The 24,482-nt window shown below is 52.6% G+C and overlaps 1 protein-coding gene across 1 annotated transcript in view; it reads left to right on the forward strand.

The window, feature by feature from the left end:
- Positions 1-5,942, forward strand: part of LOC125961111 (collagen alpha-1(XIII) chain-like) — a 34,148-nt gene extending 28,206 nt beyond the window's left edge. The window contains exon 3 of the mRNA XM_049697324.1: positions 5,822-5,942. Within this exon, the coding sequence (XP_049553281.1) occupies positions 5,822-5,862 (41 nt within the window). The 3' untranslated portion in view covers positions 5,863-5,942. The remainder of the gene's footprint in view (positions 1-5,821) is intronic.
- Positions 5,943-24,482: the final 18,540 nt, after the last annotated feature.

A 24,482-nucleotide genomic window follows, 5' to 3' on the forward strand; every position in this document is an offset into this window, starting at 1 on the left:
TAGCCCCTAACTGGCCTCTTCCAATACCCCTTCACCCCGAAGCCAGAATGGTCTTTTTAAACTTAATGCATAACCCTAGTTAAAGCACTTCATGGGCTTCCCTGGTGGCGTGGTGGTTGAGAGTCTGCCTGCCGATGCAGGGGACGTGGGTCCGTGCCCCAGTCCGGGAAGATCCCACATGCTGCGGAGCGGCTGGGCCTGTGCGCCATGGCCGCTGAGCCTGCGCATGCAGAGCCTGTGCTCCGCAACGGGAGAGGCCACAGCAGTGAGAGGCCCGCGTACCGCAAAAAAAAAAAAAGAAAGCACTTCAGCGCTTTCTATCACCCTTAGCATAAAGGCCCAAGTCCCTAATGTGATCTGCCCACCCGCCAAGTCTCCCTTCTGCCATTCTCCCTTCTGCATGCCCAGCAGGCTCCCTGGTGACACCCATGCTGCTGGTCATCTGATGGCATTTGGATGGAGAGGCTGTAGGTGAAGGGAGCCACAGTCAAACCAGAGCGGGGACCTTGTGCTTTAGAAATCAGACAACTAGTCAATAAAGTTTGCTCCCTGGGCTCCAAATGAAGGCACGTCCTGGAGCCTTTATGGCCCATTTCAGCCCCAGCTTTCCCCAGAAGAGGAGCTGGCTGTTGCCTTTGGAGAGGGCACCTGACTGTAAGGAAGCCTCCGGCCCTCATGGAAAGGGGAGGGTCAGGGAACAGGCATGGGAAGGGCCATAGAGCTGGGAGCTAGGTGCTGCCCCCAAAGAAAACACTGCCCCCATCTGCCCCTGGAAGCGCCTCTCCTCTCAAGGCCCTCAGCTTGGAGTTTTAGAGCCGCCTGGGGAATTCTCTAAAGTTAATTTCTTCCCCATTTCCTCTGGAAAGCACTTCCAGATCCCCAGCCCTCCTGGACGTTGCTGATAATGTGTTTCTCCTAGATCGGCTCTGATAACACCCACCCGGGTGGTCGCAGCGATTTGTAGAGAAAATAAAAATAAGGAAATGGAGGGTTCCGGACAGGCAGTGTGCTGTGCCCGGAAGGGCCCGGGACTGGGAAACGGTCCCAGACCCTGAGGACTCTGAGCAGGTCACTGCCCTCTCTCTGGGCCTCAGTTTCCTCTCTGGTAAAGAGAGCTCAACGCCTTTGAAGAACAATTTGGCAGAATCTGGTCAAGTGTGGAGAGCTGCCCCCCTCCCAGCCACATCCTAGAGAAACACTCCCACGTGCTTAAGAGAGGGAAGGGTGTCCACCTCTGCACTGTGTGTGCTACTGACAAAAGGAAAAGAAAACCTAAATGTTTGTCAGTAGCAGAGTGGAGACACAAATTGCAGTACTTTCATCAGTGAAATACCTTACACAGTGAGCATGGATGTACTTGACCTCCAGACCAAGCAATGCCATAGATGAATCTCATCCTATTGAGGGAGAAAGCAAATGAGAAGAGAATATTTACAATATAATTCATTTATGTAAAATTAGAGACATATAAAACAACACCATGCATTGCTCAGGGAGTATATGCATAAGTAATAAGTATGTAAAGAAATGCATGGGAGAGGAGTGATGAACATCAAACTCAGTGGAGGTGGGGAGGAGGAGGTAGAGATTGGGGTCCTGGGGGGGTTGGCTGTATTGGTAACGATTAAGCTGGATGGTGGGTATGCCAGGTTCATTATATTTTTTTGTAAACCTTTTTAAAGATATAATTCACGTATACAATTCATCTATTTAAAGTATACAATTCAGTGGTTTCTAGTATATTCACAGAGATGTGCAACTCTCACCATAGTCAATTTTAGAACATTTTTATCACCTCAAAAAGAAACCCCGTACCCTTTAGCAGTCATCCTCCATGACCCCAACCTTCCCAGCCCCAGAGAGCCACTAATCTATTTTCTTTTCTTTGGATCTAGTGTAATGTTTTCAAGGTTCATCCATATTGTAGCATGTGCCAGTATGTCATTCCTTTTTATTACTCAGTAACACATCATGTTAAACCTTTTTGAATATCTACAACATTTCAAGATAAAACATTTTTAATCATAAGTTTGATTAGAAGATACTGTTGGATTAGAAGATGTTGAAGGAAGCTTTGGGCCTGACTCTGTGATACCTAATTGGCATTCTCCAACAACGAGGATGTGCCACCGCTTGGAGCTTAAGTCCCATGTGTGGGGCCTTTGCCACCTCTGGCAGCAATAGTGCCAGCCCTACCAAGACCCATGTCTAGGGGGCCAAGCCTTATTCAGCTGGACTCTAGCACCCAATCCCCCCTGGTTGCTGTGCTGCCCCCTTTCCCTTCCTCAGTGTCACCACCTCTGAGACGTCTCCCGTGACTCTCCCAGGCACAGCTGGTGGCCCTGGGAGCATCCAGGCATTGAGGGCTGACAGCCCTGCAAGGTCCTTATCTTTTCTGAGCATCGGTCTCCACCACTATAAATTGAAGGTACTAGGGCCCACCTAATAGAGATGAATATTCAATGAAATGTTATGTATCTATTATCCAGAGTCTTTGTCAGGATTTGCTTTTCTTTTTAATAAGAGGCATGTTTTTAAATTTATTTGTTTTTTATTTATTTTTGGCTGCATTGGGTCTTCGTTGCGCGCGGGCTTTCTCTAGTTGCGGCGAGCAGGAGCTACTCTTCGTTGCGGTGCGCGGGCTTCTCACTGTGATGGCTTCTCTTGTTGCAGAGCACGGGCTCTTAGGCACGCGGGCTTCAGTAGTTGTGGCACACGGGCTCAGTAGTTGTGGCTTGCGGGCTCTAGAGCGCGGGCTCAGTAATTGTGGCGCATGGGCTTAGTTACTCTGCAGCATGTGGGATCTTCCCAGACCAGGGCTCAAACCCGTGTCACCTGCATTGGCAGGTGGATTCTTAACCACTGCACCACCAGGGAAGTCCCAGGATCTGTTTTCATATCTCTGTCTTCCCCGTTACAGGAGGATGACCCTGGGCAGGGCTGTGCTGTCTGTAGGGAGAAGCAATTGCCCGGCTTCAGTAGCCGTGGTTCCCAGTTGACCTGCCCTCGAGAATCAGGCTAACCCAGCGCCTACAGGTGTGGACTCTGAATTCCATCATCTCCGGGGTCAAGTCCCAGAAATCCCATTCTACCCCTATTAGTCGTGGGACTGTGGATGAGTTACTCTCTTGACCTCAGATAAAATGGGAATAATGATAGTACCCACCTTATTGGGCTCAACATGGGGCCTGACACATACTTGGCTCTTGACGATTGTCCATTGCCGTGATGATGATGATGATGATGATGATGTTGATGATGATGCTGAGTGGAAAAGGCTTTTGCCCAGTTGCATCCGGCCATGTGAGGTCCTGGAAGAGAATGTACATCATGCACTGAAGGCAACACGGGAATGTGGTTGAAGCCGCAGAAGGTGCTCGCTCCCTCCCACTTCCCTCTCTGCCCTGCTGGTGGCTAAGTCATTCCAACACTGACGTAAATTCTGGATACCTTTATACAGGACACGGGGCTCTGCGCTGCAGGTTGCGAAGCGGGTGAGCTGCATGCCTGCCCTCAGAGAGGTGATGGCAGCATTTGCGGTGGGGTGGGAGCCCTCGGGGAACCCCAGCTCTCTATGCCTTGCTTTTGAGCATCGGAAAGGCCACTTAACCGTCCCAAGAGAAGTTTCTACCACAGTGATGCTAAAGGAATGCCAGGTGCTGCTTTGCAGGAAAGGGGCGGTAAACCGGAAGGGCCATGGCCCTTACGAGAGGCTAGAAGGTAGGGCACGCTGGACATGTGGACACATCCCTCAGTTCTTCCTGGAGCCACCCTGCCGCGCACGTCCTTGCTGGAGCCCCACTCCTTGTCACAGCCCAGCCAGCCTCTCAGCTACTCCCCGGCAGATTGCTGTCCACCATCAAGGCGGCTTGGATGGTCTCTGACAGCAGCTAGTCTGACTGCTCACTTCGTACCTCGTACACCTCACTTCTTCCTCCCAGCCTCTCTCTGAGGTTAAGACTCACATGACTGTGTTTTCTAGATGAGGACTCTGAAGCTCAGAGCACTTCGCTCAAGGATACAGGGTTAGGAAGTGGCAGGGTTGGGACCTGAAACAAGCCCTGAAACGTCAGAAGTTCCTTGCTTCTAGTGTACATTCTCCAGCCACCAGAGTGCTCCCCGAGAGCAAACTGAGGACTTGGCAATGGCCATAATGCTTGTCCAGGGAGGTGGTGTCAGATAAGGCTGGAGGACATTAATTAATAATGGTAACAACATGTATCGAGGGCTTACTCTGTGCCGGGCTCTGTTATAAGCGCTTCATCACATTATCTCATTTAATCCTCGTAATTACTTTATGTGGCGGTTACTATTATTATCTCCTTTTTACAAATGAGAAGACCGAGGCCCAGAGAGGTTATGTAATGTGGCCAAGGTCACAGAACTAGCGTGTGCTGGAGCCAGAATTATTTTAACCCAAGAAGTCTGACTCGGAGCAAACCAGAGCAGTGTCAGAATGCAGACTCGCTCTCCCTCCCTCTGTCTCTGTCACTTTCACTCACTCACTCACTCAACAAACACTGGCTGTGTGCCATGCCCTGTCCTCAGGAGACTCAGAGGGGCTCACAGTTCAGGTGAAGGGATGCACAGGTAAAGTAGCAGCTGCTGCGGAGACCAAGGGCTCCGGTGGGGGCAGCCCTGCAGGGGGGGCAGGTGGGTGCTCTGCGTGAGGCAGTCCAGCTGCAGTCTTGGGGTCACCTCTGTGAGGTGGACCACAAGCAGGGCGGGGACCGATGCTGTTGACGGTGGCCTGCACAGCTGGCATTTGTACCTAAGGCCCTAGCCCAGGGGGGTCAGAAGAGACCCAGTAGCTCAGCTGCACCAGGCTCCTCGGTGAGAAGCAGGAGAGCCCCCCAGCTCTGCACGAGGGGGTGTGGCAGAGGTCGGCGGGAGTAGGGGAGGGAGAGAGGAGAGGATTCCAAAAGCGTCTGGCCCTGCAGTGGCTGAGTGGCAGCAGGGCTGGCCCTGGGCCTGCCTGCTCGTTCTTTCCAGCTCGCTTCGCGAACTCCTCTGCAGCCCGGCGCTCCTTCCCGGCCCCTCTGGCCTTTGCCATCGGCGAGGCAGGTATGGCAGGCAAGGCAAGTGGGAATGTCTCCAGTGGGCGGGGCGTGCAGCGAGAGGAACCGGGGGCGGCTGGTCTGGCGCCCCTGGCACCGCATCCCTTGGCAGGCGAACGCCTCCGCCTGGTGGAGACCCTGGGGAGGCTTGTGGGGCCTGGAATGAGGGTCGAGCGGGCAGAGGGCTCCAGCAGTGCGGCCTGCCGCTTCAGCCAGCCCAAGTGGGGAGGAAATGCATGACCGCCTGGCGTGGCGCCGGGCCCAGCAGGCGTGGGTGGCTGAGTGGACGCCAGCTCTCCACACAGCTCTGCGCACAGTCACGGGGCCGCCTGGCGCACGGTGAGGAGGCCAGGGCAGCTCCCAGACCTCGGGGGGCAGCAGGACAGATCAGGGGGCCGTGGGCTCCCAGCATGTTGGCGTGGGGGGCTGTCCCAGCCGTGCCTCCAGGCTCCCTCCCAGACACCTAGGGCCTGAGGGCTTCGGCGGCCGGAACGTCCTCTTCGTGGCCCTTCAGGCTTAGAAGCTGGTGCCTGTCCTCCTTGAATGAGCCTCTCCTCTCCCTCAGGCGCTCGTGAGTCTGGACACTGGCCGCAGGGCCATTGCCATGGCCTCACCCAGTCATGGCGCCGGCACTGGCTCCGATTGGCGGGTCTCCTTGTCGCTATAGTTCCCGGTACTTGACAGCATCACCCCGGCTGCTTCGCTTTTTGCTGGTTGGTGCCCAGAGGTGTTGACCAGAACGTGATGTTCTGTTTTTACCTCAGGGAGTGGGGTTGAGGAAGGGTCAGATGACTTACTGGACTGAATGGACGCTGACTCTGAGAAACAACGCTGGAAGTTCACGAGTTTTTTTTTTTTTTTAATCATGTTATTCTTTTGAAATCATGTGCCCTTGAGTCTGAAAAGTCTGTTCAACAACTCTAGCAGAATCCGGCTCCCAACTCTTACAATTATAATCCTGGCATCTGCCAAGTGCTCCCCAGCTTAGCTGAGGAAGGAACAGGAGGGCAAGCTGGGCATTGAGTGAGGGGAGTGCAGAGCCTGTAAGGTATGGGGTGAGATCGGCCTAATTCTGGATCCTGACCAGGTACGGAAGAGGGGGTTCCTGCAGGGACGGAGGGGGGCATATCTCCTCCTTACAGCCGCCAAATCCAGACCTCGACACCAAAGGGACATCGCCAGAGGCCACCTTGGGCAGGGAGGCAGCGGCAAACCCTTTCTTTGAATGAAACTTCCCTGCAATCCCAACTTTACCTGTCATGTAAACACAGGGGCAGAGCCCCACAGGTGGGATCGGGGTGTCCCACTGGTGACCCCTCCAGGTAGCTCGATGCTCTAGGAGCAGGACTCAGAATCCACCGGTGTCATCCAACCTGTTCACTTTGTAGTTGGGGAAAATGAGGCTCTAGGAGGAAGAAAGGAACTTGCCCCAGTCTACGCAGCCCGATGGGGAGTGGCCGTGCTCTCTCCGCCATGTCTTGTCCTCCAAACGGGTCCCCAGAGGCACACCTGGGGCCACAGGGAGAGAGAACTTCTGTGGAAACTGAGGCAAGGCGAAGGACTGTAGAGTAGCCCAGTGGCCAGTGTCGGCCAACACCGTAATGTGTCCTGAGGCCAGGAGCTCCCGCCAAGCTGGGTATCTGGTTCCGGATTCATCTGTCCATTAGACAGCCTGTCCTTCCTGCCAGAACAAAAGATGCTGTCATGTCTCTAAAGCTGATTGGCCCCTGAAGCCACCACCCACCACACAACTATTTCCAGGGATGAATCCAGATCCAGTCTTCTCGACTCCTCCCCGGGGGCATGTGTCACTCCCCCGTCTCGCTTCTGCGGAGGGCAGTAGGTTCCTTGCGAATTAGAAATCAGCCTTGACTCTCACTTCTTCTCCATCCTCTCTGCCCATCTCCTTGTAGGGTGGACACCTAAGGCAGTAGGATCGTGTTTCTATAGAACAACAACTCCAAGATTCTGCTTAAAAAAAAAAAAAGGAAAGAAAGAAAGAAAGAGACATACAGAGAAGGAACAATGAGATGTTATTATCCAGAGGAAGCTCAGGCTGGGGACCCATTTCTGATGTTCATTTTAGCAGCTGTGTGGGAGGGCTGGATGTACTCACAGAATTTGCCCACCTTGACAACCCCTGTGGTATGATGAGTCACTCTCTTGGTCTTGGGAAGCTCCGAGATCCCCCAGCCCTTCTCCATTCCCGTATGACCCAGTCCTTGTCATCCAGCCAGCAAAGGAGACCAGGGCCCTGTGGACTGCTTGCCCCTGGGCACTCCATCCACCAAGTCCTGGGCAGGGCAAGGTCTGCCCCTGCTCCAGGGCATCCAGGCAGCCCTTTCCTCATGTTGCAAGGGGCCACACATCCTCTCATCCCTCCCAGACTCGTGTCAGAGCTGGACAGGCCTAGACAGGATCTAGTTTGAAGTCGGGCTTTATAGACAGAGTCTAAGACCCAGAGAAGGCAGGAGGTTCCTTCAGCCATGTGTGGAAGCATCTGGACTAATGAGTGGTGGGATTGTCTGCTGGCTGAGTTCTAGGATTTGACTATGTTACAGTTACTGGGCAAGTGACTTAACCTCTCTGTGCCTCAGCTTTCTCATCTGTAAAATGGGGATAATGATACCATCTATCTCATTGCACTGCTGTGGGCACTGAGATGTAGGTAAAGCCCTCGGCACAGTGCCGGGCACAGGGGAGGTGCCTACTAAATGGTACTGAGCTGCTGTTACTCACCTCTCCTGAACACCCACTCAGTACTCTTTTGACTGCCCACATTGCCTCTCCTCCTGAGCCTCTGAAACACCATTGCCCTGGGACCAGCCCTTCCAGAGGAATCTGTTTGAACAGCTGCCTGTTGGCTGCAGCAAATCTCCACTGAGCCCCTGCTGTATACAGAGCACCGGGCACTCAGGTGGATACAACATTTGTAAAGGCTTCAGATCTGCACTGAGTCCTGGCTCTTGTGAACACGGTGTAGCCCTGACTCTCTGGGCCTCGGCTCCCGCGTCTATAAAATGGAGCTATGACAGTCTCACTGAGTGAGTCTCTCAGTGAGTTCATGTGTATGCAAGCTCCTTTGAAAGTTCTAAAGTGAATTGCCATTTGCTGCAAACATACCAGTTGCTATTTTCATAATTTACACAAAGACAAGCCAGATCTTGTCCCCGCCTTCTAGAAGCTCATCTCCTGATTGGGCCCTAAGCAGTGTCCACAAGAATCATTTCACCACTTATATCCTGCGATGCGTACATGCCAGCTGTGGCATTTAGAGAGTGTGGTGGTCTTAGAAGCCTCTCCGGGGCAGGTGACCCCTTCATTCATTCATTCTCAGGGGCAGGCACTATGCTAGGCTCTAGGGATATAAGGGTCAAGTTGACTGACAGGCCTTGTCCTCCTGGGGCTTCCAGTCTAAAAGAGAGAGCTAATAAGCATATAAAGAAATAAACAAGAAAATATCCATTGATTATTATGATGAAAATGAATCAAAGGCCTATTTTCCATGGAGCCTGGGGGTTGGGCAATGGTGTCTGTTTGAAGGTGGGTCAGGGAAGGCCTCCATGAGAAGGTGACATTTGAACTGACAAGAGGGACCCTGCCTTGTGAAGAGTTAACAAATGATTCAGAACTTGAAAAGTGCTTAGACTAAGCCTGGCATAGAACAAAGCACTATAAAAGTATCTATTAAATTAACTAATTAATTAATTGACTGATTATGTCAGAGGATGGGGTGTGAGCATTCCAGTCAGCAGGAACAGCATGTGCAAAGGCCCTGAGGTAGAAATGAGCTTGGTGTGACTGAAGAAGAGAAAGAAGGTCAGAGTGGCCTGATGGAGTGAGTGAAAGGGAGAGAGGTCGTGCCGGCAGCCCTGAGGTGCCTTGCATGACTCTGGCCTGTGGGGTTTGTAAATTTCATCATTCATGAACCAGGAAGCCACTGGAGGGTTTTAAAAGGGGAGCCACACACTCAGAGTACAATTTACCTTCTTCTTGGCATTGACAGAGAATGGATTACAGAGGCAGGGTGCTGAGGTAGGGAGAGAAGATCCTGCTGTGGGTGTCCAGGCAGCGGTGACAGAGGAGATTGGAAAAGTGGAGAGGCTTGGGCTATGTTTTGGAGGTAACATTGGCAGGCCTTGCTGCTGGGCTGCCTGCGGCGGGGAGAGAAAGAGAGAAGCCAGGCAAGACTGAGAGCTTTTTGGCTGGAGCCATTGCCTGGCTGGGCTGTGCAGGGCATGGGGCTGGAGCATGGCTGCAGCCCAAGGTGCCAGGTTCCTGGAGGCATGGCATCAGGCCTGGAAGAAGAAGCTGAAGGGATAGTCAGCGGCAGTGAAGGCGCCGGTTACTTAGTGGCCCTATTATTTACACGCCCCCCAGCTGTGGCATCTGTTGGCTAGAGTGAGAAGTTGGTTGAATGGCCTAGTTTCACTTCCAGTTCATAAGCTCATGCCCGGTTTGTTAGGTGCAGAGAGGGGCCTGGGTTTGGGGAGAGGGAGAGACGGGCCTGTCTGCATGGTTGTGGGCATACAGCTTGTTGGCTGATGTGATGATGCAAAGGGCCCCCAGGGTAAAGATGTCCTGAGTTCCCCTTCCCACCGCACAGCTCCTGGTGTATTTCCTTCAGCATTGACTCCGGACAGGCGAGGATGATAGGCCCCCTTTGAAACATGAGCGAGGTAAGTTTAGGACAAATTAAGGAAGTCCTACTTCTCACAGTGATTCAGGAGCTCAGGGGACTGCTTACCCCTCGAGGTGGTCCAGGCTGGGAATGTCACGGGATCCCAAAGGGATCTGGGGAAAAGGACAAAATGCAGAACCCTAAATGGCTCTGGAGAGGAAACCTGGGATCTGTGTGACCTTTAAGCTGACGTCAGGGAGGAAACCAGTCCCTTGAGGCTTGTGCTGGCAATGGAGTCAGGAACCTTCCTAATCTAGCTTCGTACCCGCCCGGGCGCCAGAGCTGGAGGGGCCCCAGACTCTGCCCCACTCAGTCCTCTCCTTTTACACAGGAGGACACTCCTCTGTCGTCCATCTGCCAGAAAGCCTGCAGTGGCGCCAGCGCCTTCACGACAAAGTCCAGCTCGGTCCCCATCTGGCCCCATCTCTCCCCACTGCCCCCCGCCCACCTTGCAGCCTCGCTAGGGCTCTCTTCCCCTCGCTCTGCCCTCTGCCAGGAACACCCTTGTTCCATCTTTGCCTGTTAACTCTCTCTTACCCTTCGGATTGGGCCTTAGTTGTAATCCCCATCCGGGGAGTCCTCCCCGACTTCCAGCCCCTTTCCCACCGAATGCTTCTGCTAAAAGCTTCCTCACAGCCTGCTGGTCCTCCAAGCAGACCCTTATCCCACTGCATCATCATGGCCTGTTTAAATGTCTGTCTCCCTCTGCACAGCCAGCTCTGTGCCCTCCCCAGCACCTGGCATGGAGTAAATACTCTACAAACCATCATTTAAGGTATCAGGCCCAGAGAACAGAATTGCCTTGCACACAATCACAATAGCATCCTTTCGGACATTCATCCGTGCATGCATTCAACTCGTGTTACCTAGCACCTGCTCCGTGCCAGGACTTTCCTAGGTGCAGGGGACCCGAGGGTGTGCAAAGTAAGTCCCAGAACTTACCGTCTAGTGAGGGAGGCACCTCCGTTGATCGCACTAGCAAATGTACAATTGCAGTGGTGACCGGTCCTACCAAAGGGAGTACAGGCTTTCATGACAAGCTAGAAAGAGTCCTCAGGGTCAGGGAGGTCCAGGAAGGTTCCCCAAGGAAGTGACACTTGAGGAGCAGAAATTGACCAGGCAAAGAGGGGAGGGAGAGGGTTCATTCCAGGCAAAGGGACGAGCATGTGCAAGGACACTGAGGTGGGAAAGAGGGTGGCAAGAATGAGGAACTGGAGGCGCTGCATGGCCAGAGCAGGGAGCTCAGGAGCAAAGTGGCATAAGGCGAGATTTGGAAGGTCGGCAGGAGCTGGAACATGACTCGTGGACCATGTTAAGGTTTTTGCCTTTATCTTGAGAGCAATGGGGAGCCACCGAAGGGTACTGAGCAGAGCCATGACCTAATCCTATTGGTGCATTGAAAAGCTCAGACTGACTTCTGTACAGAGCAGGGACCAGAACCGGGGTGTCCTCACACCCAGTCCCTATGTGACATCCATATTCTGTACCCCCGCCCTGCTGAGGTCAACACGTCTCTAAGGATTCTCTTCCCCTCTCCCCTCCCACCTCCTGAGCATTCATCTGCCCATGCTTCTCTGGGCACTAACATTATCCCCACCCCGAATGCTGGCTTTCCACTGCACCGCGGTCTCTACCCTCTTGTCTCCAGCAGTCACAGTGGGCTGTGGGTGCCCAGATGCTAACCCCAGTGTGTTGCCAGGGGACCAGTGTCCCCAGCAGCAGCCAGGGGGCAAGGACTGCATCACTCATGGTTTGCTCCTTCCAGGCCCTACTGTGCGGGGGTTTCAGACAGGGGCTGCAGTGATTGGCCAGCGCCATTTACACCGGAGCAGTGGCTCTCACAGGCCTCAGGTCTGCAAACATTGGAAGTCGGTGCCAGGACTAAGCAAGGTTAAATCTTCCCCATTGCCTGGACTGCAGAAATGCAGTGAGAGTAAACTGTTTATATTCTCCAGCTGCGGAGCCTGTGACCAAAGGCCTCCTGCAAAGAAATCGTGGTTCGTGGGATGTGAGTGCTGGGGGATGTGGGATCATCTCCTCCAGCACTCACTGTCACAGCAGGAGTGGAGGGCCCCGGGGAGGCCCAGAGTCTCACACAGGGCAGTCACACTGCACAAACCGTCAGAGGATTCGACTGGTGGTCGGTCACAGAGGCCACCAGCCTGCACTGGAGCTGGTGTGATGATGCAAAGCTCCTCCCAACCACACCCACAATCTGGGGCTGAGAAAAGGAGATGGAATTAAAGCCTGGTGGCTCAAAGCATGGGTTTGGGGCCAGACAACCCTGGGTACAAGTCCTGCCTTTATCACTTGCCAGCTGTGGGGTCGTGGGCAAGTTACACAGCCCCTTCAGTCTGTTTTCGTTTACGCTGAAATGTCCATTACGACTGCCCCTAGCCACATACGACTATGTTTAAACTAATTAAAACTAAAGTTTGGAATTCGGCTCCTGGGTCACCCCAGCCTTATTTCAAGTGCTCGTGTGGCTCGTGGCAGTTGTGTTGCACAGCACAGACATAGAAAATTTCCATCGCGGCAAAACATCCTGCTGGACAGCTTTGATCTATACAACGAGGGTGATGAGGAGACTTAGCCTATGGATTTTGATAAGGATTAAATGAGATAATGAATGTGAAGCAGCCTGACACAGGACCCCGAGTATTGTCCACTGATGTTTACTGTGATGGTGAAGGTGGCGACAGGGTTGGTGACAGTCTGTTCATTTCCACGTACATTCTCAACGGCCAGCTGCATCCACCAGAGAGGTGTTGCTATCCAATAAAAAGGTGCTGGAGCTAGGCATCAATACACCTGGGTTTACCTATCAATAAAAAGGTGCTTATCCTTTGCTCTGGGCCAGGCTCTGTGATAGGTTTTCGATAAGTCGCAAACGGGAACGAGAAATGGTCCTCATCTTCCAGGAGAGATGCCCACAAATAAAGTATAGAATGTAAAAAGCACCCAAGGAGAGTCAGAAGCAAAAAAGAAAGGAGTAGCAAGCCCTGAGGGCTTCCCAGAGGAGGCATCATTGGATCTAGGTCTTGAAGGAGGAGTGGGGCTTGATTTTTAGAGGGCAGGAGGGCAGCCCAGACCAGGGAGCAGCAGGTGCTAACACATGGGGCAGAAAAGCTGTCTGTGCAATGGAAATGATGGACAACTCAGCATGGCTGGTGCGGAGGGCATGGGGCACAGGCCCGATACTCAAATGCCAGACACTCAGGATTTATGGAATCAGTGATCCGGGGGAAGCTCATCACTGTGTCCTGCCCCCCTGGGCCTCACATCTGCTCCGATTACACCTCCTTCTCTACCTGGATTTTACTGGGTCCGAAATGAAATTCCCCATTTTCCTCTTGAACCAGCTCATTTCTCTTGTATCCTCAGCCTCAGGGAAAAGCAGGCCGTACCACCCACTACCAAGACTAGAAACTTGACGCTGCTTCCGCCCTCTCCCTCACCCCCCACCCTGTCCACCAGGCACCATGACCTACGGACTCAGCCTCCTTGATATTCCCCATTGTCTGCCCACCCCCCCTCCCCGCCCCCCAGCTCCTGCCACTGTCTTACTCCCACCCTCAGCCCTCCTGCAGATCCTTGCCACAGTGTGCTATCAGTTGCCCCTCCTCCATTCTGGTCCCTTCCCCCTACCCTCCACTTGGCAGGTAGAACAGTTTCTCAAAACTGCCAACCCAATCAAGACCTCCCTTGCTGAAGACATTCAATGCCCCTGGGATGCTCCCGAGATACCGCTTGTTGCTCAGCCTGGTCTTTTTCTACGTTCCAGCCACACCAACCTAGGCATTCCCTAACCCGCAGGCCTCCTTCAACCCTTCCTCTCTCTTAGCCTGTCCACCCTCCCCAGCAGAAATCAGCTTCGGGCCACCAAATCTGGAAAGCCTTCTCTGCTTCCTGCGCCCCGTCCCTACACCCTTTCTCGGCACTACCCCTGCTCCCTCCATTTCAGCCTTCCTCCCCATGACTCTGACGTCCATCGATTCTGCATGAGAATCACCCACTCTGTTTAAACATGCAGATAGATGCCCAGGGCCCACACCAGACCTTCAGCATCAGAATCTCCAAGGGTGTGGTCTAGAACCCTGCGTTTAGATAGGCATTTCCAGGTCATCCTTCTGCCCACTGAGTTCTGAACACTGCTGCTGTCTCTACGGTTCATTTTAGTGCATTGTTTTGTTCTCATCTCTCTTTTCCCCGCTGGACGGTGCATTCCTGGGGACAGGAGCTAGGGCAGGGACAGGAACGGTGCCTTGCTATCTGTTTCCCCAGTGCCCGGCACAGGGCCTGGCCCAGAGCCCGTACCCAGGCAGTTCTGAATGAACCATTCCTGGACGTGGCGCGGATCCTGTGCCCCCCCCCCCTCCTTCCAGCCTGTGCCGGAAATAACCTTTTATGAAGGCTTTTGTGAGTGGTTTGTGATCTCTCTGGGAGACCATGCAGGTTTCCCTTGGTTACAGGGGAACCTAGATGAAGGGTGGTACAGCCCTTGGTGACGAGAGGCCGGGGGTCCCCCCAGAACAGGGAGCCTGGATGAGGCAGGGGTCTATCATGTTAGAGGGGGGTTAGGGGAGAGTGTCCCGGTTCCTAATCAACAGGAAGGGCCTTCTTCCTCCAGGATCACTTTTCAGCCCAGCTGCTTGGACATAACCTGAGCTGCGGTTGGGACCGTGGGGGAGGGGTAATGACAGACAGGCTGATAGGGAGGCCAGCAGCTGGACAGGCAGCACGTGGCCCTGCAAGCCTGCCCAACTCCCACACACCCCCAGTTCCTAGGGAAAGGCCAGTCCAGGGAGAAGGCTCCACTGGTAAGCACATAACACCCTCCTGCCCCCCTCCCCCAGCCCTTTCCTTCCCTCCTTCTGCTCTCTCTAACCTCAGGGACATTCAATCCTCCCTTTGATGGACAGCCAAGAAAAGACTTCTTCCACATCCTAAATTTGTTAGCACCAGCTAATCATCTTAACCTTCCTCCCTCCTGCGCTCCCAACAGGTGCCTCCTTAAAGACACAGGGTGCTTTTTTGAATCTCAGCAGGGAGCCCCAGGAGGGACCAAATCCCCCACCCCCACCCCGAGATGTCCCTCCTCTGTGCAATGGCTCCTGGTGAAACCTGGTGTGCAGGCATTTGGGGTGGGGGCAGTGGCTGCAGCTCTGCTGCTTGGGACCCTCTGGTTCCCCCTCCGTCATTCTTAGCCGGGGCTTCCCAGTGGGAGCTGCGGTTCTCCTTAGGGGCTCACCCACAGGGTGCTGCTGGAAAACTGAGTCCAGGCAAATCCCAGGCAAGTGGGTGACTTCTCTTGCCCAGACACTCCTCCTTGCCTCTCTCCTATTTTCTCCTCTTCTCTCACGCCCCTCTCTCCTAGCCCCTTCCTCCGCCTCCTCGTGACAGCCACCATCTGTCTACTGCAGCTGTACAGTGTGCCAGGACCCGTGCTTGAGGCTTGGCTCCAGCTCCTCTAGAACTCCAGGAAGTAGACATTCTTAACCCCATTTTACAGATTAGAAAACTAAGGCTCAGAGAGGTGAAGGAATGTGTGTATATGAAGTCATCCCTTAAGCGTCAGGGCTGGAGATTGGACCCAGGCCTGACTCAAGAGCTGTACTGTTGACCACTGTACCATCCTGTCTCCAAACACACACATCCACACTGCTCACACGTGCACGTGCCTCAGGTAAAAGTGACCTACTGTGATCTGTTCAGTGAAGTTGCCCCTGTAAATACCTCGTACAGGACCAGGCCATAGTAGGTCCTCAACACGTGAGTGCCCCTTCCTCCATCCTGTCCCTGCACCTCTCTCTCCCCCCTTTCTCCTTCTCTCCCTGCTTACAACCCAGGTGAGAAGAGCCAGGACAGAAGAGAATGTGGCCCTGACCTCATCCTGGCCCTAAGCCTCCCAATAAATAATGGGACTGTGTACAAGCCTCTGGCTCTGCAGCATCTCAGCTCAGGATGATAGGCGTTTACAGGGATTGGGAGCCCTGGGAGGGAGGGACGTGGGCTCCTGCCTAGGCGGGGGAGGGGCCCTGAATCACTCTCCCTTTACCCTCCCCATCTGTGGCCCATACAAGCAACCAGGCAGGCCCCACAAAACCAGCCAAGAACTTAAAGAAAGTTCAACAGGTTCTTCCCCTCAAGGTCCTCAGTGGGATGGGACTGGCCCAAGGGGAGGGGGCCGGGGAGGAGGCGCTCTGCCTGCGGAGGGCTACATTCTGACCCACAGGCATGAGAGCACCTTCTGAGAGCCAGTGTGCTTGGAACTCAGGCAGGAAGCACAGCCCTTCTTGCCCCCTGGCTCCACCCACCTTCCCCTTCCTAGCCTGTCTGGGTTCTAAGAGTGGGGTTGTCTAGGCCTGATGGATTCTAGGATCATTTGCTCAGGTTCTCTAAGTCAGGAGGTGAGGGAGCCCCTGGGAGCAGCTGACACCAGGGGCTGTGGGGGAGGGGGCAGGACAAATGCATAGGTTGCCAAGAAGGTGGATAGACGGCCAAAGAGTATCACGAAGCCGTACAGCTGAGGTTGTTGACAAAGTATGAGCGAACTGTGGCCTGAATTGAATTAAAATCAACCCATAGCAAACATCCTGACCCATATGGTGGCCGAGTAACAAGAAGTAAAGCTGCCATTTACCAAAAGCTTATTCAGTGCAAGACCCTTGCATCCATGTGTCCTGCCCTCATGACAATCTTACAAGCTGCTACTACTAGTTCCATTTATAAATAAGGAGACTGAGGCCCCGGAAAATTAAAAGAAACTTGTGGGGGGCTCCATAGCTACTGAGAGTCGCTGGGATTTGAACCCAGGTCTGTTTGGCTCCAAGGCTCCAAAGCTCATGGCTCCCAGTGTTATAAGAAATGCTGAGAGTGTAAGCAAAACCCCCCTCAGTGAAAGAGGGAAGAGCCCGACAGGTGTGGACTGATTTTCTGTCTCACGTGGTTGGCATCTGATTCACCTGTCTTCCGCACCCCAGACTTCCGTTGTGTCTTTCTGGGGACAGATGGATGAGGATGTTTCATTGAACAAGAAGGGGATCCCCCTCCTCTTATAAAACCCGAATGAAGCATCCGCCACAGAAGAAACAACCAGCACCAGTGGGGAGCTTAAGGGCAAGAAAGGCTACACCCCCACCCCCGACATGCCCTATCCAACAGCTCTCCTTATCCCTACGTATCACGGGCAGTGCGGACATCCGCACAGCTAAGGGCTGCCACATCCAGCCGGCATTTGCCCCTGCAACACCATCCCCATGGGGTATCCTGCTGTTGCCATGGTCCCCAGCTGCCCAGGGTACCGTGCCCCACTTCTCTGCCTGAGTCACACAGGCAGTTCATCTCCATATTCCCCTCCGGCTCAGATGGACTGAAATTGCCTTAACAATTTTACCAAAAACAAAGTGAGGGAATTCCCTGGCAGTCCAGGGGTGAGGACTCTATGCTCTCACTGCCGTGGCCCGGTTCAGTCCCTGGCTGGGGAACTAAGACCCTACAAGCCGCTCGACGCAGCCAAAAAACCCCATAAAAACAAAGAGAAATATTAAGACCATTTTTCAAATGTCTTGGAGTGTTAAAAGGTTCTTAAACCACAGTGCCTACAAGGAACAGGTTCCTGACCCTGAACCCGCAGAAAGTCACGTGCAGGCCTCAGACCCATTGTCCCACCAGAGACAAGATGGGATTTCCCTCCCCTTGAATTCCTTTCCTGCTTCCTCCAGGACGGCAGCTGGGGGCTGGCACAGATGCCCTGGTCACCTGACCAGGTGCTCGAGGGGGACTCGGGCAGCCACGGTAACTCACCGTTTCCTTCCGCCCCAGCACGGAGCCCACGGGCAGGGACCAGGCTCTGCAGCCCTTCTGCCCCGTCTTTGGGAAGGGTTGTGGAATTATTGCCTCACGATGGTAGATTTCTTTTCTTGTTTTTTTTTAACGAGAGGAGAGGATGTTGTTTCTTTTTTTTCACATCTCTTCTTGATCCTGGCCCCAGCCCTACCAGCATCCCTGCCACCAACCCCAGCCCCTATTCTGCAGACTTTCTGACCCTAGTAGCATGGGGGTCCTGTTTCTTCAGAAGCCAACTGTGTAGTCTTGCGTCATGTTCAGGGGCTACTGACATGGCTGGTGTCTCCTGACATCTTCCCAGGCTGCCTCAACCTGTCCCCAGCTCAGGTCACCACTCTCATCCCCAGGTGACTCTGTTATGGGCGTTTTTTCCCATCTGCTGAAGTCGCAATGTTCCTGGCCTCTTTCCAGGCCTTGCCCACTGTACACTGCCTTCAGGGGATTTCAGCTTCCCTGAGCTGTCCTGCCCCAGTGCCTGGGATGTGCCGTGGTCCCACGGCCAGCTCCCGAGTGAGGTCAGAGGTCAGGAGAGTAGCTTGGATTGACCATCCTGGGCTCCAGTGAATGATTTATTAGCCACTGTCTCCATTAGGGGCTGTTAGCACATCAAAGCAGTATTTTAGAGCCTGGAAAAGTGGTGACTATGACAGATGGTAACTGTAGCTATACCATAACCTGCCCCCCAGGTGAGGTGGAGGTTGAGAGAAGAGAGTCACTTTGGTTCTTGACTACAGCAAAGGCGAGAGGAGACCCAAATGTCCATGTTCCTTAGCATGAACTTGTGCTTCAACGCATGACATCCTTGTGTTCGGAACTCGGTGAGTTTCAGCTGCACAGGGCAGTACAGGCAAAAAGAGTGGATTCTAGAATCAACAAGATCCGGGTTCGCATCCCAGTTCTGGCATCTGGGAGCTGTGGGAAGTTGGGCTCATCATGATGTCTCTCAAAGCCCAGGCTTTGCTTCTAGAAGGATGAGGATTACCATGCTGCTCCTAGAGGCCTGGTGAGGGGCCCTGGGACCACACGTGTAAACCGCGTGGCACAGGAGGGCACTCAGTGAATATGATTTCTCACCCCTTGGGGCATGTCCAATGTGAGGGCACTTTGGGGACCTTCCGGGGACCACCCTCGCTCAGAAGAGGCTGCCTTCCGGTCAGGGCTGTGCTTGACTTAGTGCTGTCGTCATGGGGACTACGTTATGCTCTGACTCCTCCACTGTCTCCCACCAGCGGGCAAAAGGACCAGCTGCTCTCCTGTGATGCAGAGGGGCCGAGGCAGACTGGGTGCCCTGGAAACCTGGCTTTGAAACGGGTGACGGGAAGGGAAGGATGCAGGAGTGGGCAAAGGGAGAAGCTGAGCTGCGGTGTAGTCTCAAGGAAGGCCCAGCCCACCCCAGGGCGCTCTGAAGCCGGGATGGCCCTTCAGCGCCGTCCCAGGTTGGGCTCGGGGGCTGGCCTGCTGTGGCGGCCTTGGACAAAGGGCTTCTCTTCAGCCAAGGCAATCCTTGAAAAGAACTGACGGTGAGGGCTCTGTGCCAGCAGCACCTCTGCCTTCCCTAAGGGAGCCACGCATCCCCCAGGGAAATGCCGGGTCCCGGGGAGTTTCTGGGGCATTCCTGTATACGCTTCAGAACTTGTGGATTCGTCAGACTCAGTGACTATGTCTGTTCCCCTTCAGCTCTGGCTTTGGAGGATTCCTCGGGCTCAGAAAAGTGGGAGAATCAGAGGGAGCTCTTTCCGAGCCCAGTCCAAAGTCTGGACACCTCAAGGGTTTCCCAGTACACTTGGAACAGATGCCACGCTCCTTGCTCTGGCCTCCCAGATCCTTTGAGCTCTGGCCCCCACCTGCCTTTCCTGCCTCATCTCATGTCAATCTCTTTTTTTCCTCCCAAAGCTCTAGGGCAGAGCTGCTAATAGAACTTCCTACAGTGATGAAAATATTTTATACCTGTGCTGTCCAATACAGTAGCCATTAGCTATATGTAGCTATTGAATACTTGAAATGTGGTTAGTGAGACTGAGGAACTGAATTTTTAATTTTATTTAATTTTAATTCTATTTAATTTTAATTTTAATGGCCCCAGGTAGCTAATGGACACTGAATTAGATATCACAGCTCCAGCTATAAGGTCTTTTTTCTGTTTCCCAGACACCCAAGCTTGTTCCTACCTCAGGGCCTTTGCACTTGCTGTGTGGCTTGAACGGAATAATCATCCCTTGGATCCTCTCACACTGGCTCCTTCTCGTTTTTTAAGTTCCAGCTTAGTATCACCTCCTCAGAAAGGCCTTCCTCCACCATCTAAGCTAAAGCATTTTCTCATTTAATTCCAGCCTCTCTCCAGTACATTACCATATTTTAACTTCAGGGCAGTTATCAATGCCTGGATTTTTCTCATTTATTTCTGTTTTTTGTTTCTGTTTGTTTGCTTGTTTGTTTTTTTGTCTATTGCTTGCAACTAGAAAGAATAATGACAATGTAAAATCTAATATTTGCATACCTCTTACTGTATGTTAGGTACTGGTTTAAGTGCCTCACATATATGACCTCACTTAATTGCCACAGCACCCCCATGGTAGGTATTGCTTTACCCCCATTTTACAGATGAGGATACTGAAGCTCAGAGGTTGACTTGCCCAAGGTCACACGCCAGGACTCTGTCTTTTTCACCTCTGTGACCCCAGCACCAAGTTAGCACAGTGCCAGACACAGAAAGCAAGAGCTCCATAAGCAACCATTGACTGTGGGCTGGCTAGGACTTTGCTGGGTGGGGAGGCTGGGCTCGTGTGAGCTCAGGGTTGGCCTCCAGCCCTGGGTGTGGGCACCGGCCCTGCGGTTCTGTGGAACCCCAGGCTGGAACAGTGGGCTGGAGGTGAGGTCCCGGGTAGTGCTGAGTGTGGCCTGCAGTCATACCCACCCAGTCCTGGGAGCCCCCAGGGGGCTGAGTGGGGAGAGGAGTGGGGACCGGCTGGACTCAACTTACAAACGTTCCTCCTGGGCAGTGAAGTGATACTCCCAGCCAAGGTGGACTCGTAGCAGCTGAGGCAGGGGCTGGGCCGGGGACTGGGGCTGAGCTGGGGCTGAAGCTGCTCAGCCTGTGTTTATTGTGCTTTCCTGGTGCCTCGGGCAGAAAGGGACCAGAGCTTTGGAGACCACCCAGCCTTTCCCTGCACAGAGCTCTCACACCGCTTGCCCTCCCCACCGAAGCCCTGGCCTCGGGCTGTCCAGCTGCAGGGGGTAGGATGGAGGGGCTGAATGCAGTGGGTAGAGGCTTCTCCGCTGTGAGCTCCTTCATGCGGGTCAGCACCTAAGACAACCTGGGCTCCCGGGGTGCCCCGCCCCCTCTAAACAGCATCTTCTCTTAATTGAAAAGTCAGGCAGGGCCTCCTGTCGGAAGGCGACCTTCCATGAGGAGGGGACACTGGAGGCCACCAGAGAGGCTTCACCCTCCTCTTGATGCCGTGTCCCCATTTCCTGTGGGCTCCACAGCCCACCCCCTGTCCATGTGCAGCCCCCCACCCCTGCAGGGAGGGCTTATGGGCACGCAGGAGCTTTGGACGAGGAGCCTGAGAGGCAAGCATCGGTTCCATCGAGGCCTCTCTTCCGCTGGGTGGCCTGGAGTAGCCTTCTTAACCTCCCAGATGGGGTTCAGTGCTCCAGAACTCTCAAGGGTTTATACACATGTGAGGTCAAAAGCAAGGGCAGAAAGTCAGAGCGATGCTCATACAAGGTTTCATGTCGACCCAATAGTCTCACTTCCTTAGCCTAAGAAAATAATTTATCACAAGAGAGGTGCTAAATGCACAGTTATTCATCATAGCATAAAATACAAAGAACATAGAGACTTCCAGATGTAGTAGCCAACAAATCTAGGCCAATCATGTTATACTGTGCAGCCATTTACAAAATGTCACTTGGAAGGCGGCACAAGGGTGGGAATGCGATTACCCTGTCATGGAAAGTAAAGAAAGCAGCCTCCCCTATTGCGTGCTCGCTAAGCTCAGCCCCGCCTAGCCGTGCGTGGGGAAGAGGAGCAGAGGGGAGGAGGGAAAACGGAGACAGTTGTGTGAGAGCAGGGGGCTGGGGGATGATGCTTTTCTTTCACGAAATGTCCTTTAATGTTCCTAAAGAGCTGTTTTAACAATAAATACATGTCAGAAAAACAAACCAAACTCCTTTTAGAAAGCAAAGCCTAATGCAAGATCCAAAGGGTTTTCACTCTTCTCAGCTCAGACGTATCCAGTTCCTTGGCCCCTGTTCACCGCAGTACCCCACAGCCTCAGCACAGACATACGAGGTCACCCAACTCGCAGTGCAAACCGGGTCCGACCCCCCAGCCTGTCTAGGTTAGGATATAAGACCACAGAGCCCAACTTCATCCTTTCTTTTTCCTTCTGCCTCTTCTCCTATCACATGTTTAAGGCCCTCTCAGTTCAGAAGATAGTGGTTTCTGTCTATCTCTGCTTGCCACCAGACTCCGGTTAGCGTTTCTACATCTTCAGTTTATGAAAGTTCTTTGACTGGCAGTTGTGCTAAGAGCCTAGCCAAGGATGGCAAATATGTTTCCTCATGGGAGCCAGCTGTGATTGATTGGTTGTGGCTGCCACAAGTACGAGAAGCAGCATAGAAATAGATTGCTTATGTCTGCCACAGGCCCTGGATAGATGAGTAGTGAGTGGTACATATCCCAGGCATTTGCTATTCCAGAGTAATCTGGTACTACAAGTAGGGCTCTGACATCTGGGCTTCCATCTCAACCCTGCCAGTGCTTCCCTGAAGAATCTTGGGTACTGAACAACTTTGTCCTGTAAAAGGAAGAGAGGATGTGCCCTTATTTAGGCAGTGTGCTGTGTGGAAAGAGGATGGACTTCTCAGTCAGATGGACCCAAGAGAGAATGCCACCTCCATCATTTTTAGCTATTTGACCTTGGAAAATCTATTTAACCTTACTGAGCCTTGGTGTTTTCATCTGTAAATTAGAATACATGCAGATAAGATGTGTTATTAGGATTAGAAATAGTGAATAGGAAATGCCCAGTCTACTGTCTGGCACACACTAGCTGTTATCCTGTTCAGAGGGTTTGGTGGTACCATCCAGGCAGGTGGCATGGAAGAAGACCCATGCTGGGTTGCCAGGCTGCTGCCCCTGAGGCTATGTATGTCGTTAGGGCTAAATGGCCCACAATTACATATGCACACCTTAACCATGACCTTGTGGGCAGATAGCACAGCTGCTTGAGACATAATTGAGAGACAGAGACAAGCAAATTTTTCACTTGATTATGCTATTCTAAGTTAAAACAGCAGTCCCCAACCTTTTTGGCACCAGGGACCGGTTTCGTGGAAGACAGTTTTTCCACGGAACGGGGCTGGAGTCGGGGGATGGTTCAGGCTGGTAATGCAAGCGATGGGGGTTGGCGACCCCTGAGTTAAAACACTCTGTATTATGACCAGACATTAACATTTACTAATTATTCATCACAGTATATATTTTTAATTGTGTGCATTTTAAAGTAAGATTTAAGAAAAATAGATAAAATTTAGGTGCAATACAAATAGATACAAATAGGTGCAATTAAGCACCTCATTAATTGTTAATCTCAGTCACAGCTCAACATAACCCTGCTTTACCTCCAAGCCTGAGTAAAACTCAACTTTCTAACTCACCTGCCACCCTAAGGTTCGGGCCTTGTTCAGTGCTAGTCGTCAGTTCTGGACTTCCATGCCCAGCAGGAGGAGGACGGCAAAGAGGGGAGGGACGTAAACACGCTTGAAGGTGGCATAACTAAGCAATTCCACACTTGGTTAAAGCTAACTCTCAAACATAAATTCAGTTTGCAAATACTGTTAGGACACTGTTTCTTCACAGACTTCTCCGTCATAACCAGTGTATCCAGCCATCCACCCATTCATGTCCTCAGCGAGGATCTACTGAGCACGTATTCTGGCTGTGGAATTGGAACACATCAGGTCTGGAAGATCCCCAGAGATTATGTACGGTGAATTAGCAGCTCAAGGACCAAATGCAACTTTGTTTGGCTTGCTGAATAGTTTAAAAAAAATTTTTAATTAGTATCAACGTTTAGAAATCAGAAGATTTTGCATAAAATATCCAATTTTGGCTTTTCTTAAATATTTTCAAGATCTGACAATAGTGTGTCTGCATCCCCACCTGGCAGTACTTGGCTGGAACTCATAGGTGGTAACTCTGTTTTAGGCACCCAAGCAAGCCTTTAGTGCTTTGCCACAGCCTCTACCACTCCCTATCGCGCTACACCTGGCCTGCTTTATTCACTTATTACTTGTCTGGCTGTACAGACACGTACAACTCCAGTGCGTGTATTACACAGGCACTGGAGTCGGCAGCATCTAATCTCCCTCAGCTTCTCTTAGAATAGTGACCAAAGAGTAAATGATTGCACCCATCAGAAAGCTTACAGTCTAACAGAAAAGACAAGGAAGAAAAACATGGAATTGGCTTTCTCACATAGAAATGAGACCAGTAACTAACTGAATATCTTGAGGGCTTGGAGAGAATCGTGCACAGTACTCTGGGATCATGGTAACTCAAAGCCAGCTACCTAGAGGAGACGGTGTGAAGCCGCGGTGTACATGTGGTGACCTTTGCTGGAGAGCTCTGTGTGCCTCTTGGATGTGGCAAGGGAGCATCGCCTGCACACTGCTGACTTCTTGGGGACGACCCAAGGTGAGCAGTGGGGGTGGGGCAGGAGGTAACTCCTCTTGGGAGGTACCTCCAGAGCTTGTGGGAGGATCTCGTGGCTTCCTGGAGATTCAGTCAAGGATGACAAGTTCAAGTGAGGTCCCAGATCCTTATCGGAATAAGGGTCAGAGCCAGCAGAGTCTGATGGATGCCCCAGCCCTGATTGATTTCCACCCTG

This window comes from Orcinus orca, chromosome 14, assembly GCF_937001465.1.
Source record: "Orcinus orca chromosome 14, mOrcOrc1.1, whole genome shotgun sequence".
NCBI classification, from domain to species: domain Eukaryota; kingdom Metazoa; phylum Chordata; class Mammalia; order Artiodactyla; family Delphinidae; genus Orcinus; species Orcinus orca.